The 16,558-nt window shown below is 41.3% G+C and overlaps 3 protein-coding genes across 3 annotated transcripts; 1 reads left to right on the top strand and 2 right to left on the bottom strand.

Annotated features, from left to right (window-relative positions):
• Positions 1 to 124: 124 nt before the first annotated feature.
• On the bottom strand, positions 125 to 6,570 carry LOC103701028 (uncharacterized). The gene is made up of 3 exons (XM_008782962.6): positions 6,379 to 6,570; positions 6,071 to 6,239; positions 125 to 468 (listed from the first exon to the last, which is right to left on the bottom strand). Exons 1-3 carry the CDS (start codon positions 6,436 to 6,438, stop codon positions 272 to 274), a joined length of 426 nt encoding a protein of 141 aa, XP_008781184.2. The 5' UTR covers positions 6,439 to 6,570; the 3' UTR covers positions 125 to 271.
• A 323-nt stretch (positions 6,571 to 6,893) lies between these two features.
• ABCI20 (non-intrinsic ABC protein 9) lies at positions 6,894 to 10,364 on the top strand. The gene is made up of 7 exons (XM_008782964.6): positions 6,894 to 7,156; positions 7,281 to 7,414; positions 7,964 to 8,083; positions 8,294 to 8,389; positions 8,492 to 8,644; positions 8,723 to 8,800; positions 9,779 to 10,364. Exons 1-7 carry the CDS (start codon positions 6,976 to 6,978, stop codon positions 10,016 to 10,018), a joined length of 1,002 nt encoding a protein of 333 aa, XP_008781186.3. The 5' UTR covers positions 6,894 to 6,975; the 3' UTR covers positions 10,019 to 10,364.
• A 1,165-nt stretch (positions 10,365 to 11,529) lies between these two features.
• On the bottom strand, positions 11,530 to 16,200 carry UMAMIT25 (nodulin MtN21 /EamA-like transporter family protein). The gene is made up of 7 exons (XM_008782830.5): positions 15,799 to 16,200; positions 14,817 to 14,879; positions 14,500 to 14,616; positions 12,795 to 13,050; positions 12,434 to 12,592; positions 12,178 to 12,329; positions 11,530 to 11,993 (listed from the first exon to the last, which is right to left on the bottom strand). Exons 1-7 carry the CDS (start codon positions 15,972 to 15,974, stop codon positions 11,783 to 11,785), a joined length of 1,134 nt encoding a protein of 377 aa, XP_008781052.1. The 5' UTR covers positions 15,975 to 16,200; the 3' UTR covers positions 11,530 to 11,782.
• Between the last annotated feature and the right edge of the window lie 358 nt (positions 16,201 to 16,558).

The raw sequence follows: 16,558 nt of genomic DNA, 5'->3' as shown, positions 1-16,558 counted from the left end.
AGTTTACCATGTGTACATATGTTATGTGGAAAGAAAAATATGAAAGCATACATGCCTCAGTTCAAAAGTATAAGCCGGATAGAATGGGATTAAAAATAATTTACCTGAATTCAGACCTTGAGCATTTCAAAAATCTGAGAGCACCTTTCTTGAAAGCTTAGATTCATTCAAGATTGACTGACAATACAACCGTCCACATTAACAAAACTCGATTGAAAAAAGTGTGGGAAACTAACATCTAAAATATATAGTCAGGATTTCTTTTTTTTTTTTATCGCCCGAACAGTGAAACACGGTCTTTCTGGATTGCTTGAGAAAGGTTCAGATCAAAAAGTTCGCAACGGATAGGCATCTCCATTTCATAGAAAGGGTTCTTCAAAACATAATCCGTGTACAATTCATAGATGACTTTTAGTAGACCTTCCATGTGTTGTGCCCCAGGCTCGCAAACAACAAAAATTTTTGTACCTATCATACATGAATTGGAGAAAAATTCAACATATGAATATGATTTAAAATTTGTATTGACAATGAAAAGAAATATAAGTCCCAGAAAAAATTGAAAAGAATTATTATCATAGAATTTTGAAGACAATCATTTTCATTAAGGAGCATGTTATGCAAGGAAACATGCCAATGGCATAAAAACAGACTATTTAGGCTGGAATATAGGCACATTACTGATGAGAGACAGTTAAAGGCAATCAAGAAGCTTAAAAATCAATGAAGAAAATTCAGAAGCTATATCAAAGGACTTCAATTAAGTGTAGAAACTTGCCTCGAGCTCCATGAAAATGACTAGTATAAAGATAGCTGTGGTGGCAAACATATTATATCTAATCTCCCATCAGGATACTTGAAAAATTAAAGGGAAGAGTTCAGGTATCATTCTCCAGTGCCATAGCCGTCGTACCAGAAAAAGGATGCCTAATGGCTTTAGAGAATTTACTTTTGACTAAATCTCCAGAACTTGACATAAGGGCATGAGATTGGAGACATGCAGATGGCTAAATGTGCAGGTAAAGTGTTTATCTAACAATTAACTTTCACATAAACAACCACTGCACATGGTTAAAGGGGTAGGTAAAGTGTTTATTGTAACAACTGACTTTTACATACACAACAACTGGCAACACCCCCCCAACCAGAGCAAAAAATTAGGAGGATACAGATACCGAAGCGATTATATTTCACACTTCAAAGAGTCGCGACACACAACTAAGAGAACGGGAAACAGACTAATGTGAACAGAAACCTGCAGATACCAAGCTCATTGGCATTCAGCTTGATGTTGACCACAGAATAAAAGCCTAGATCAAGCCTTTCTTCCAACATACATGAAATCTAACTTTTGACAAATCTGATTTCCCAAAGAATGTTATAATAGTGATCTGGGACTACAGTTGGTCTAATCACTGATACATCCATATATCAAGTTGTGAATACTGATTGTAGAGTTCGTTCACAACACATCTCCATAAAGTGATTATCTTAGGTGGCTTTGGATAGGGAATGGCCGTGATATGAACAAGGTAGTAAGAGTGAAAAAAAACCATCTTGACTGTCACTCTAGGCTCTAACTTTACTCGCCTGATGGATTTATGCAACAAAAATAGATCTAGATAATATCAAATAGCATTCGGGGTTGCTTGCAAAATCATGCTCATGAAAATGAAAGAGGTTTTTATTCAATTTTAGATTATGGCAACCATGTGATCCAACAACATCTAAGAAACTACAGTCTCTTTAAAATCTTCTGATTTGTTTTCTAGCTTAAGACATATGTGAGAATGAAGGAATCTGTCAAAGAAATCAAATATCATGTAGGAGGAAATACTGCAAGAGATATAATTCTATATTGATGAAAGCTATCCGTAGGAATCCAGGAGCAGTAACAACAATTCAAATGCCAAAGTTTCGGTTCTATCAAGTTTTAAGTCATGGTATTGTGCAACAACCTCGAGCAAGTTATTAGTAAACTGATGGATACAATGGGATTCACTGAGAACAATAGGTGTCATCAAGGTCAAAACAACAGCTCAAAATTAATAATTGTATGCATGGTACGCCGTACCGGCCCGAATCGGACGGTATGGAGCATACCGTACCGTACCAGTTCGGTACTGGGGATGGCGTACCAACACTCGATACGCCAAAAAAATTTTCACACCATACTGTACCAATACTGTGCTAGTGTGGCACCGGTACGGAGTTCGGTATCGAGACGGCGAATCTTAATTATATGAATGAGTTTCATTACCTTCCCCAGTCATTTTTTTGCTTTTTCGTCTCCCCCAACTCTTCCCCCCGAGGTGGGGGTTAGGATCCTTCCCGGACTCAATGTTGTGCATCAAAATTTTCACAGATACAATGATACAAACATATGGAAGTACACAGCTGGCTTTCACAAGCAAACCCACTAATTTTTGAATTGATCAGACTCAAATTGTCACTTTACCTGACAACTCAAATCACTTGTTGCACTAAGACAAAGAATGTATTTGGCATCTAAATTTTTAATATAACAAAAGTTTCCATTCTACTACAAACAGAAAGAGTTTCAATGTTATTTAATTCCACCAAAATGTAACACGACCTAGTCATTTATTACTTTTCCTAAAAAACATGGATTCACCTAATAAATGACATCCATTAGCTTCTATTCACCAACAAACAACTAGATTATGGCTTTTTCTTTTTCTTTGTGCAATTCGTCTATTGCTACAATGTTGCATTGAAATATCCTAAACTGGTTAACATTTTGCATCTCATCTATAACCTCCACTGTAAATACCACCATGTAAATGGACTACCATATTTTTTTCTGGAGAGTGGAATGGTCCCATATCGGATAGATAAGGGATTTAGTTGAGCTTAAGTTTTTGGGTTGGACTTTAACATGGTATCAAAGCTAGTTGTCCCTTCTCTTTGCCTATCAATTTCACTCCCTGCTCTTGCTTTCCACATGCAGCCCTTCTTCAAGTTTCATCCTGAGAGATCTCCATGTGAGAGGGGGTGTTGGAGAGTGGGAATAATCCCACATCAGATAGGTATTGGAGAGTGGGAATAGTCCCACACCAGATAGGTAAGAGATTTTAGTTGGGCTCAAATATATTTGGGCCCGCCTACCTACGAGCTTAAGCTTTTGGGTTGGACTTTAACATATTTTTCCTTTTCTTTGTACTTTTTGGCTGACTATAATATGACATGAAATGAATAGAGACAAATACATAGACATGTCAATACTATTCCACCAGAAAAATATCAATTCTATATCTTGCCTTTCATTAGATAGCTACCATGGAAATTAAGTCCAATAAATGAATAGTTTTTGCCACAAATATTTAAAAAGGAGAAAAAAATCACTTGTCCTAGAAACGAAAAAAAAGGTAAAAGTGTTTGCCACATTGAGTTCATCCAAAACTTCATATCATTTTCCGCTTGGGTCAGTTTAATTCACCCTACAAGTGATTCTTGGTCACTTTTTGAAAGTGACTCCCAAGGGGTCCAGCTATTTGGTTGTGAGAGTGGTGGCCCAGAAATGACTCCTGGAGTGGAAACCATACCACTCCCATCCAAACTACTTTCCCACCTTTTTGACTTCAAAATGTGGTAGGCAAAAGTCGTTGAAAGTGGGGATCGGTCCTCCCTTACACTTTCTCCTTGCTCGCCCTTCTTTTGTCCTCGAGCAAGTTTGGATACCTCCCCTTGAACCCCTACCCCTCAACCCTCGTGCCCCCTCGACCCCCCTGACCCCCTTGTCCCTCTCTCTCACCAATCCTTCCAACACCCTGTTGGTGATCTATCCCGCTCTTGTGGTGCTCTGCTTCTATCTATAGCCGATCTTTTTGGTTCTCCTGATGCCTTGCTGCTCCCCACCATGATCTTGGCCCAAACGGGCTCACATTGACCAGTGAGCTCCTCCTTCCAGGCATTGATAGTGACGAAGAGCCCTGACAAGCCTTTCCCCTTGTATACACTTAAGGTGAGAGCTCCCATGGCCATGATTGATGATCCAGTTTTATATAATGCCTTTTTTTGTGTTGACTCACCACATTTGTTGAGGGATCCATGGATTTTAGGGTTGATTCAAGACATTCAAGAAGGTTTTTCTCTAGGTTTCATCCTTGAACCCTTATATTCTCTTTGCTTATTATGCCAAAGAATATTCAAATCTAGGGTTTTCCCCCAGAATCCATGCTATGATTCAAAGTTGGTGTTGGATTTTGTGGTTTTCAGTCATTTTATCATGCCATTTACTTGATGAATCTATAGTTTACTGCTAGAATATGTGCTATGGAATTGAATTTTGTGAGATTTCTCTGTCATAATCTCCTGTTTATCGTTTGTACTCATTGAGTATAGGGTTTCAATATAGAATCATGCTATGGTCTGGTGTTGGATTTTCACACTCTTTTATTGTATTATATTTTGGTCAGTTGTCATTGAATCTAGGGTTTCTGCCTAGAATCCATGATAGGGTTCAATCCAGCTGGATATTATGAGGGTTTTCTTTGTTATTGTCCTTATTGAGCTCGGATATCCTTGAATCTAGAATTCGCCTCTAGAGTCCATGATAGGGTTCAGCCTTTTTGGATTATTGCAAGGTGTTTCGTATAATTCACTGTTATTTTGGCTAGCTATAACTGAATTTATGTAGAGTTATGATATTTTAGTTGCTATGATTTCCACAATGAATGCTTGTGTAAGTGGTTATGGTGAATCTTTGTACTTCTATATTGCTATGTTTCTATATGGATAGTAAAGTTTCTTTTCTATTTTTCTGACTTGTATCTTTTAGTTGCTCTTGATCTCTATAAGGAATGATACTTTGCATATGTTTAGGGTATTCATTATATTGTGTAAGAGGTTATAGTGAATTAATTGGTACCTTTACATCCCTATGGTTATATATACATCAATTGCATGCTATAATTATTCATGATTTGTTTCTAATGCTCAAGTTGCTCTCTCTCTCTCTCTCCCTTGTTGGAAACAAGGTTTTGGTTCCCTGGTGCCTGATTTGTAGAAATAGTTGTTAAATTTGTTCGAATCCAGAGCCTTGAAACCCTGACTATGGCAGATTTGTCTTGGATTGTTTCAACCTTTGTATTTATTGTGAATTGAATTGATATTTTCTCAGTTGATCTCTATTTAACTTATTAGTTGATCTACTAGATGCTATTGACCTATATAATGAATGACACCTTGTAATTTGAGATTTATTATGGGTTTGTGAAAATGCATGCTTGTAGATGGAACCTGCCATCTGTCGAAGTCGTGTCTACATGGTTATGATCCTCATTGTTTCATCTATGCATATGTGTACCTCTATCTTACCCATAGAAGAGGTAGATATATATCTAGACAGCCATCCACACGATTAGGGATCTTTTGCACACATGCGAAGGATACTTACGGGAGTTGTATTGATTACTTGCGCACGGAACCCAATGCATTCCTTAGTTAAGATCTTCAGAGATTGTATGCTCCTAAAGGATACGGCACATGGGAATGTTGAGGAACAGTTGGTCATTCCTTTTGTTGGACACAATATAAAGAATAAGGTCATAAGTCTTGAATTTGTGAGGTCGGGTAAGATGGTCAGCCAATATTTCAACCGAGTAATATATTCAAGTTTTGCTGTATTCAAGACATGTATGTCTCCTGTATGTCTCCCAAGCTGGCCCCTGGATTCATCCGGAAATCTAGGCCAACCTCATTGGTACCCATACTTTTCAAGGGAAGTGATCTAAGTCTTCTCCCCATTATAACCTACTAACCCTGCTTTTGGACCTAAATGGGTGTTCAGTCCTAGAAAAGCTATCAAAATGAAAAGCCAAGCCAAACAGGTAAATTAAATATCATGAATTCCAAGCCCCTTCTCGAGCATTCAGCTTACAAATCATATTAAATTGCACAGCAAACTATATTGGCAATTCAAATCAATAGTTTCCAAGCTATTTTTTCTCAAACATTAAGCCTAAGAATTTTATGAATAAAACTAAAGCCAAGTTACATGTTCATCTAACTCTATGAAGCAAATCATAGAGATGCGTCGAGTTGATACCAGTGAGAGATTGGAAGCAGTGGAGGTCGAAGGTGTCGGCCTGGAGAAGGTCGATCCCGTTACATCCCACGGTGGGCGACAGCTGCTGCGATATCGCATGCATCGAGTGCCATAAACTCGCCAGCCTCAAGCTATCATTCGTCTCCATCCGCCCCGCCGATCCATAATCCTTCCACCACCCGAAAAAACAATGAAAACACTCCAATCTTTTCTCAAAATTTATCGAATCAAAAAAAGAAAACAAAAATATAAAAATTATTACCCAAAAAAGAAAACGAAAATTCGGTGGGATTAGGGTTTTAATCTACCTTGTAGAATATGAGACCGCCCGATTTGTTTACGATAAAGAGGCTGTAGATCGCCGCCATTGCGAAGACGAGATCGAAATTTTCGTTCCCTTGTTTAAGAGAAATTTAACGGTAGAAATCTTCTTATTGATCGGAAAAATTGAGAGACGGGAAGAAAGACAGCTGCTGCCTGTTCTTGGTTCCCAATTTCGCCCGAGATCCAACACACCCATTTTATCACTGCGCATAGAAACTCCATGGGGACGCAAGATCTGCCGTCCGTGGCTTTGGACCGGGGATCCACGAACGGCCGGTTCGAATGTGTACCGCATTCTTTTCTATGCGTAGCATCCGAACTTTAGCGGGTAGCGGCTGTCCACGGGGACCGGAAGAGTTGGTGGCCGTGGAATGAGTCACAGTTTAGTTAAGGAGCAACTGTTGACGTGTCCATTTAGTATGCCGTTACCGCCTCTTGAAGTAGGTAAACCTTGGCTACGTCGCAAATTATATTAAGCCTAGGGACCACCAGACCGCTCCGTTGCATTGGCCATTACAGCTTCTCTCGCACCTGCTTCTCTCGGAAGAAAGAGAAGCGGGAAAAGAGATAGAGAGACAGAGATGGCGGAGCAGAACGGCGGCGGCGGCGGCGCGGCGGTGGTGGTGGAGGTCAATAACCTACGGTTCACCTACCCCGGGATTGACGGGCACCCGCCCCCGGGTTCCAAGCCCATCATCGATGATCTCTCCCTCTCCCTCCGCGCCGGAGACCGCTGCCTCCTCGTCGGATCCAACGGCGCAGGTCGGTAGGGATGCTTCCCTGATCGAATGATCGATCGATTTGTTTCCATTTCGATTGAGAACTTTGAGATATTTCATCTGTGCTGCGGTACTGGATCTGATCTTTGGTTGATTTTGGATTTTAGGGAAGACGACGATTCTGAAGATATTAGGGGGGAAGCACATGGTGGAGCCGGAGATGGTTCGGGTATTGGGGCGGTCGGCCTTCCACGACACCGCTCTCACCTCCTCTGGCGATCTTTCCTACCTGGGCGGAGAGGTCGAATTATGATTTTCTTAACTTTATCTTCTCAGATTGCAATTATTTGACTAATTTTGCTTGCTACTTGATGTGCCACGTGAATTGAAAGAGAAACCCAACATAATTCAGATATTTATTCAATTTTTTGCAAAAAAGGACCTTTTTGCGTACAATGCCAAAATAGATCCTGTGGTGTGAGGAAAAAAATATTTTTAGTTAAAGAGCTTGTTTTAATTGGAGAATTCTGTTTATGTTCTCCAAATCATCTTACTGGGGTAAAACTATGAGGATTTTCAAACCTGGGTATGCTCGTGAAAGTTGAAATTTAGAAATGAGCTTCTTCTTCATCTTCTTTTGAGCAACTACAAATGAGCTTCCAAAAAAAGGCAGCATGCTGTCTATGGTTTGCTGAAATAATATAAACGTTTAGAGCTTTTCATAGCCAATCGTGCAACTAAAACATGGGTTAAACAATTAGCTATTCAAATTGTAAATTGTTGAGTGTATATAAATTGAAAAACAAATTTATGTTGAAAATCATATCTGATAAGCATGTTGTTCATTCAGTGGAGGCGAGATGTTGCTTTTGCTGGTTTTGAGGTTACGATACAGATGGATATTTCGGCTCAGAAGATGATATATGGAGTTTCTGGCATTGATCCTGGAAGGAGAGAGGAATTGATTAAGGTATGTCTTTTCCTTTGTCAATCAAAGTTATGGGACAAACAGCTACCTTGGTGTACTTTTTTATTCAATTTCCCTTCTCAATAACCTCTTTTGCTGTGACTACTGCTATGTAAGTTGACTGAAAAGAAATGTTCATTTAACAGCCACCTATTGGTGGTTGATTTAGTATTACTGACCCAATTAAAGAATACTTGGTCATTATTACTTCAGGTTTTAGATATTGATCTTTCATGGAGAATGCATAAAGCATCAGATGGTCAAAGAAGACGAGTTCAAATTTGCATGGGCCTTCTTAGACCATTTAAGGTTTGTTTGTTAACTTCTTAATCTTTATAATAAATCATCTGTGATATTACTACTTTGCAATAAGCAGATCAAATCCTCGCACAATTATCTTTCTTTTACTAGGTCCTTCTTCTGGATGAGATTACCGTTGACCTAGATGTGCTGGCAAGGGCCAATCTTTTGAGATATCTTAAGAAGGAATGTGTAGAAAGAGGAGCAACAATTATTTATGCAACACATATTTTTGATGGCCTTGAAGATTGGCCATCGCATATTGTAAGTATTGTGCTCATCTTTGTTCAATCATGAACTTCCATTAGAACTATCTTTTACTAAATTAGCACCAAATGCCAGGTATATGTTGCACATGGAAAATTGCAGTTGGCATTGCCTTTGGGAAAAGTGAAAGAAATGAGTAATTTATCTCTAATGGTACGTAGTTTTATTGACAAAGTGATTCATATGAGTCATATCTTAAACCAGTTAAACTAGTTACACTTTCTATTATTTTACAGTAAATCTTTCATATTTCCTGCAATAAAACATGGCAGTTGGTATTTTATCATTATTTGTTCCAATTATGTTGGAATTCTTTTCTTGTTAATCATAATTCGAGACTACATATTGTGAAGACCTTGATGAAAAGAACCTCATATCTCAAAAAAAAAAAGCCAGAAATATGAGGAAAAAGAAGAAAAGATTACCATCCTTGTTCGCTAATTCGTTCTACTCGTGTTGAGTCAATGTCAAAACATTATGCAATAAATCTTTAAATTTTAGTGGGCTTGTCATCATATCCTGTGCAAATAATTTGTGGGTGCATTTATCAAAAGAAACTAAATTATGTTAGAAATCTGGATGACTTTAAATGTCACGTTGGTGGCAAATGGTTCGACCACAGATGTTTCAGATTATTGCGTTGTCTGAAAGGTGGAAAATATGGCAACAGTAATGTCTGTGATCATCCTACCATCAAAGTTTGCCTTTTTAGCCAACACTGCAGCAATATCGTAACTCGAATAACTACATTAGAAGAACAGACACAAGCACAGAGACACGCAAACAAGCAATATTACACCTGGATGAGAACAAGTCTGAGACAATGGCACAAGAAATGCAACAATGTTTTGATATCTCATGGATACAAAATGAAATGATGGAACAATGCAATGCTAGTCTAAGATTTATTGTTCTACATAATATAACTTAGTCCCTGATTCTAACAATATGCATTTTCAAACTTGTGCATAACGGACCCTCTTTTAGAGATATTTTACTTATATCAAATTGCTTAAGTTTTAACTCTGTGAGTCAACTTAGATCTTTGTCAAGTTATAATTTTTATCTCTCAGTAACGGCATACAGGTTATTTATAATAACTTTTTTCCTGGATGACTTTTTGGATTGTAGAGAACAGTGGAAAGTTGGCTTAGGAAAGAGAGGGATGAGGATAGGAAGAGAAGAAGGGAAAGGAAGGAGAATGGTCTTCCAGAACATGATAAGCCAGTTGAAGGCAGCAGGGTTGTAGGAGACCCTGCTCGAAGGGCAGTTCAAGTAATGAACAATGGGTGGGATGCCGGGAGACTGCATTCCACCATAGCAGGCGAGGAAAATTTCTTCTTCAGTTCAAATCGTGTTCTCAGGCAATGATGATACGCACGCTTCTTTTATACCCGGTTATTTGAAAAATGATTTATCTATTATTCATTTGACAAACAAGGTTCTACGAAGTCTAGGCCCCAAAATTTTAGCCCTTCGTAAATCAAAAAGTATGGCCTCTTTATATTCAAGAAAGATGTAATCCAATATTGAAACATTTGAGATGCAAAGTTGGCACAATTTGCTTAACGCATATTGAAGATGCTTGCAGCACTAGACATGCCATTTTCTAGAGTAGTTTCTTGCTCGTATTACTGTGAAATGGGGCATGTACCTGGGATTCTTTAGATTATTGGGAAATGGCATATGTACTTGTGCATTATAAGTTCCTTGATCATGATTCAAAAGGGAAATTGGAATGGAGTTGATTCGGTTGGAGCAAAACAGAAACTTCCTTGCATAGCTCTGTGAGAGCTAGGCCAATCTCTCACAAAGCCGTGGAAGTGGCACTGCAGCCTAGAACTGCTAAATAACAACATTCGGTTGTTTGCTTTCAGCTGCCAAAGTGAATTTTGAGGAGTATGTTAAAGACGAAAAAAAAAACCATCTAGTTGTTGCGGGGACGGCCGAGCCTCACACAACAGCATAGTCCACATTAAGCTAGCAGAGAAAGAGGACTGCGTTTCTCCCGAGGTATTGTCCGCTTTGGGCGCTCCGGCCCGCACGTCCAGCGCAGACAGGGGGAGATCACTGTCCTCACGGTTTTGCCCTTCAAAAGGTACCTCGAGAGGAAAGGATTTCCATCCCCCATTTAAAACACAGAACCTTTTCGCTACTAGCCGATGTGGGACTAAATTCAAGGCTCCTTCCCCCCCCCCCCCCCCCGCAACATAGCCTCCCCAGCGGGAAGTTTCTTGAGCCTCCGCAGTCCTGAGGGGTAGTCAACGGTGGGAGGAGGCGCCCTCTACCTGGCGCGCCATCTGTTGCGGGGACGGCCTTTGGCCGGAGCCTCACACAACAGCATAGCCCACATTAAGATAGCAGAGAAAGAGGATTGCGTTCCTCCCGAGGTATTATTCGCTTTGGGCGCTCCGGCCCGCGCGTCCAGCGCAGATGGGGAGAGACCACTGCCCTCACGGTTTTACCCTTCAAAAGGCGCTTCGAGAGGAAAGGATTTTCATCCCCCATTTAAGGCACAGAATCTTTTCGCTACCCCCCCCCCCCCCCTGCGGCGCAACAGTGCTAACTGATAGCACTCTCCATTCCAGAGTTAATATAAATTGACATGCCTGTAGATTTTCTCAGGAGGGATACTCAGCGTACCTTATTCAAAATAAGGTAAGACCTAGGGTTTGTTATCATCCCTTGACACAGATTAGGCAGCTTCAGTGGTCAATAACAAGCAAGAATAGAACTGATCACCAATTTATGCGTATACCATATTCTGGTCAAATACCAGGAGGGGCCATACAAGAAGAGGCATCGGTGTGTGATTCGCACGGTCTAAAAATTGGTTTCAAAGTTGTGCATGTGAATTTAGCACTAATATTTGAAATCATACATAAGTAAGAGTTTGCAGTATCATGTTTTGCTCCCTTGTTCATTATAATTTGTCATGGTATTACATTCGGTGAATATGTTATTCCACGCGTTCTCTTACCCACACACTGCACGGACAAAGACCATTTCACCTAAGTTTCTCAATCCATGGCGTGGAGAGCGTACGTCCTTATTGTGCTGTGGGTTCTCTTGACTCCGTGAATTCTTCCTAATTCCTTGGACCATGAGAAACCTCAAATTCTACTGTAACTTGTTCTAATTCGGTGGACCATCACGAGGTTGGCCATCTCGGGCCTCATGATCAGGACTGCGATACATGGGCATGCTAATGGCCACACTGCCGCCTCCTTCCTCAACCTCCTCTTCCAAGTTCTTCACACCTATGTTGCTCAGCTTCTTCAATTCTCTTCCCTTTCCCCAAAGAACCAAGTATAGTCCTCCAACTATTAGGATCGAGCCTGTAACACTGAAAAAACAGAGGAAAATTGGAATTCTTAGAACTTAGCAGGCATCGTATGTATCAAAATTTTTTTGAATGAAAGCCAAGTCTGGGTTGAGTGTATCCAAATTTTTCAACATCCAACCTGATGACCCATCTCCAAACAATATAAATTCGGGCAGGAATTGGCCTCACAGCTATACGCACATACCTTCCAACATAGAGCCTCTCATCAAGGACTGCCCATCCAAGGACTGCGACGACGACGAGCTGCAACGGGCTGAACATCGAGACATACAGAGGACCTTTCTTCTCTATGCACCAGGACATCAGTGAAACTGCTAACGCTGAGCCAACTACGCCCTGGTAATATGTTTTGATCGAGCACAAAACAGTGAGTGATTTTAACCACGACGAGCGCTGCCGCTGCTGATCGAAGAAGACTGATGCAGTGTCAGGATACTTACGTTATAAAGTGTAGTTACCAGTCTGATGTCCCAACCGAGTCTCCATGCTGAGAGCTTCCTCTCCACCCCGGCTCCTATAACCAAGCACTGAATGGCCGCCATGAAGCACAATAAAGCCGAGCTTGTATAAGGAGAAGAGAAGCTTTCGCTCATCTTAGCCTGCCATTATGGAAACAGAAAAGCTAGATACTTGGTAATCGAGATCGTTTGAACATTGGTCGAGGCTATTGGTTCCAACCAACCCAACCCAGTCAGCATCGAGCATTGTATGCTGACTTCAAAATGTCTCTCTCTACCTGTTTCCAAGTTTGATATGGAATAATTAATATAAATCGATCATGAGATCATCTTGTTTACGTACCTGAATGATGAACCAGACAGCCCAAGCTATGCAGCTTGCGATGATCAGGGCGGCACCCAGGGCCATGCTCCGTCCATCGTCGGAGCCACCAGTGCTGGATGCCATGCCCTCGGCATACCTCCAGTGGATGCGAGACGACCAAATCTTCACAAGACTTCCTTTGTAGAAGGTCATCTCCATGGAGCCACCTACGCACAGCACTGTCCCGATCACCTTCGCTTGCCCTGCCAGCGTTCGGATCCCTATCGTCTCCATCCTGAAGTCAAGAAGTCCACAACATCAAGTTTGAAAGAAAGAAAAAAAAAACCCTAGTAAAATTATCCTCTGGCCAAAGGTAGTACACCCTACTGGTTTGTTGCAAAATAAATAGAACTTGCAACCAATTCCTAAGGCCATGCCGGCATGGTGCAAGTTGTAGGGGTGGCAAATGGATTGAGCTGTGCCGGATACATATTAGGTCAAAGATTTATTGAACCTAACCTAATCTTTTTAAATGAGTCAAAAAATCAAACCAAGCCTGAACACTTTATTAAACAAATAATCCGACTCGACATCTATAAAACATCTAATAAACAGATCGGATTAAATTAAATGAGATAAATAAATTTTAAACAGTTCAAACAAGTTAAGCAAGTCAGGTTGTAATCATTCGATCCATTCCAATTATTAAAAAGATGATGACTCACTTGAATCCGATCTATTTAATAAACATGTTAAACTAGGTTCTATAGTCTACATATTGATGGTGTGGCTGAACATTATATAACTGAAAAGAAAATTATACTGATGGGTAGGAGTATTATTAGAAGTCAAAATAATTTGTATGGTCCGCAGTTATTTTCTTTTGGTCACGTTAGGTATTGGCCCATGTAACCGCCCAAACAAAACCATCTAAAACCACGTGACGCCGGTTCTACCTTTGGAGTATCGAGTCGTGCACGTATCGCGCTGATGTTATGTCTAATTGTGAATTTGGACGCGGCGAAATGCGTTCGTCCTTACGGGGTTTTATTTTATTTTGAAACAGAAAAGGTCATGGTAGAGATATTTGGTGCTCTATCATGGGTACATCATGGGTGACCTTTGACAGGTCGAAATATTTGGGCTCCTCATCTGCTTGGGGAGCGTCCCGTTTAGTATTTTTTACCTGTAAACCTCCACCCTCGAGTTTCCTCAAGGTCAATTTCGATGGATGCGTCCTAAATAGAGGTAGGAGGGATAGGGCGGGCTTCTTTGTTAGGGGCCCGGACTCCAGAGTAATTGTTGCTAGGGGCTGCCACTTGTTGGACACCTCGATGCCGGAGGCGGAGCTGAGAGCAGCCTGGGCTGGTTTGTACTACGTTTGGCGTGCCTTGCAGAGGAGAGAGATCCTTCTAAAGGGTGACTCGGCAACAGTCATTGGGTGGATCCTGCAAGTTTTCGGAGGAGCCGGTGATTATCACCCACTGCTTAGAGATATCCGAGCCAGTAGTGGGATGGTGCTCCAGGCGAAGCACGTGTTTAAAAAGGCCAATGAGCTGCAGATTGGGTGGCCTCTTTTATTGGCAACCATTCGGAGGATCATCTCTGAGTAGGAGAGACAGAGTTGCCCAATGCACTATGTGATTTACTGATTTTTGACTTTTTTGGTTGTATCCCTATACATTATGTATGATACTCCCATTTTAGCGGAAAAAAGAAGAAGAAAAGGTTACGATAGAGATACCTGAAAGGAACGGCCATGACGAACGTGATGGCCGGCAGCATATTGTTGAGGGCAGATGCAATCGTCGGCGTCGAATATTTGAGCCCAAGGAAGTACAATAGCTGATTCGCTGTAGCCCTGTATCCACCAATATATCAAACCGAGCATCATTTAAAACAAATAAAAATAAAGAAATTATGAACAAAAATAAAAATTTTGCCCTCTTGGGGCCCATCTGTCAATGAGGGTGCGGCATTGGGTGCTTGGAAGAGCGAACCATTTGTCTCCCAATTACGGCGGTCCCCTCTCGTTTCACTTGTGATTTATAGGACACTTACCCAAATAACGAGCACAGGAAAATCTGGAAGATAATTTTGCCCGAAATCGCCATGCGAGTTTTTCTGTATTAATGAAAATAAAATTATGAATATCCATTAACAGAACCAAGAATGATAAGAATAATCATATAGTAAATTTAATAATAAATTAACACTTCAAACGCAGGTATTTGATGGGTATATATGTGCTACTACAATGCGGACTCTTGGCATGGGAAGACATGTGGCAGATCCACGGACAACGAGTTTGAATTGGTATACACTAATGGAAGCTCGAAGAAGAGGAAGAAGGTGATCGACTTGGAGTTCGGTTACATTTTTTTTTCAAAGATGAGTTTAGTTGTCACTGAGGTGGTAGCTTAATGGAACTGAGCCTTATTTCCAACCAAGTAGTTCCGAGTTCGAAACGCGCAGACGTCGATTAAATTGTGGAGATCGGATGCTTCCCACTCGGACACGTGGTCTGAGAGGGCTTATTGGTCCGCTGGTAGCTTCGGTGGTGCCAGGTGTGACGTACTCAAATGAAGGGTAATCGTGCCGGAGCTCAAAGAGTTAATAAGCCGGGCCCACGGGTGGAAGGGTATGAGTAAAACCGGCCGGGATGTCCAACACACGGTTATTTCAGCCCACATCAAACATTCTTCTGACGGGGTACTGTGGGGGCTGCTACGCGGGGGGTGGGCTTGTCCCTTCCTCCCCCCTTTTTTTCAGCCAAAAAAAAAAAATGAGTTTGGTTACATTAATTTCTCAGTCATTGCACTATTAGAATTGTTAGGTTTTTAGATATTAGAACTATTAGCTCTTTAAAGAGACGACTAACTGCTGGAGCCCAAAGTAGAGCATGGCTATGGGGAGGAGTATGGTTATGGTCACCCCTTGTCCCAGCGTCCCGCAAACCCCACTAAAAAGATCAAGAAGGAAATAAAGAAGAAACCATCAAGAAGGAAAAGCTGGTAATGACAGAGGAAGGATAAACAATTACCTCTCAAGGAAGAAGGCAATGGGGGCGATGAAGAGGGTGGCGACGATCTGACGGTAGGTGATCATCACGTAGGGGCTCATGCCATCATCGAGGGCCAGCTTCGACACCACGTTCAAGCCGGCGAAGCCCACTTGAACCAATACCATGGCCAAGGTAGGGATGCAGTCACCACCCATCTCTAGCTCCCTCCTCTGTTTCTTCTCACTCTATATATCACTTATGTTGTTCTTAGAGAGAGAGAGAGAGAGAGAGAGAGAGTAAGTGAAGAAGAAGCTAGAAGAAGAAGAAGAGGAGGAGGAGGAGGAATCCAACAAGAATAGAACCCAATAAGAAAGGAGAGGCTTATGTGGAGAGATATATAGGGAATGGGGGAGGGAGAGAGAGAGAGAGGCAGAAGAAAGCAGGGCTGACGTTCTGCAACGATTTCTGCTAGTGATAACAGAAAGCGTAGAAGACAGTCCACCCCACCACCCTCGTATTAATAAGAAAGGCTTCACTTTCTTTTATTCCTTCAAGTCCCTCATCTTGAGGTGGCGTTATTTAATGGTTCTTTGTTTGGTTTTCTCAGACTATTCCTCGGGGTCCACGTTATTGCGAAGGGGTCGCGGTTGTATCCTTCGCGCGAAAGAAGGATTCAACTTCCTTCGCACGAATGCACCGTTGGATTACCCACCGCACGGCTCTCAAAGCGATCCGAACTCCGTCGTTCACCGTCTGCACGGTTATCAAAGTGAGCAGTGGATGATCCAACGGCGGATTC

The sequence above is a fragment of the Phoenix dactylifera genome, chromosome 8 (genome assembly GCF_051530095.1).
Source record: "Phoenix dactylifera cultivar Ajwa chromosome 8, Ajwa_hap1_PhDact_Kaust_v1.1, whole genome shotgun sequence".
Lineage (NCBI taxonomy): Eukaryota > Viridiplantae > Streptophyta > Magnoliopsida > Arecales > Arecaceae > Phoenix > Phoenix dactylifera.
The sequence above is the reverse complement of the archived record's forward strand: the minus strand, read 5'-3'. Positions and strand labels throughout refer to the sequence as shown.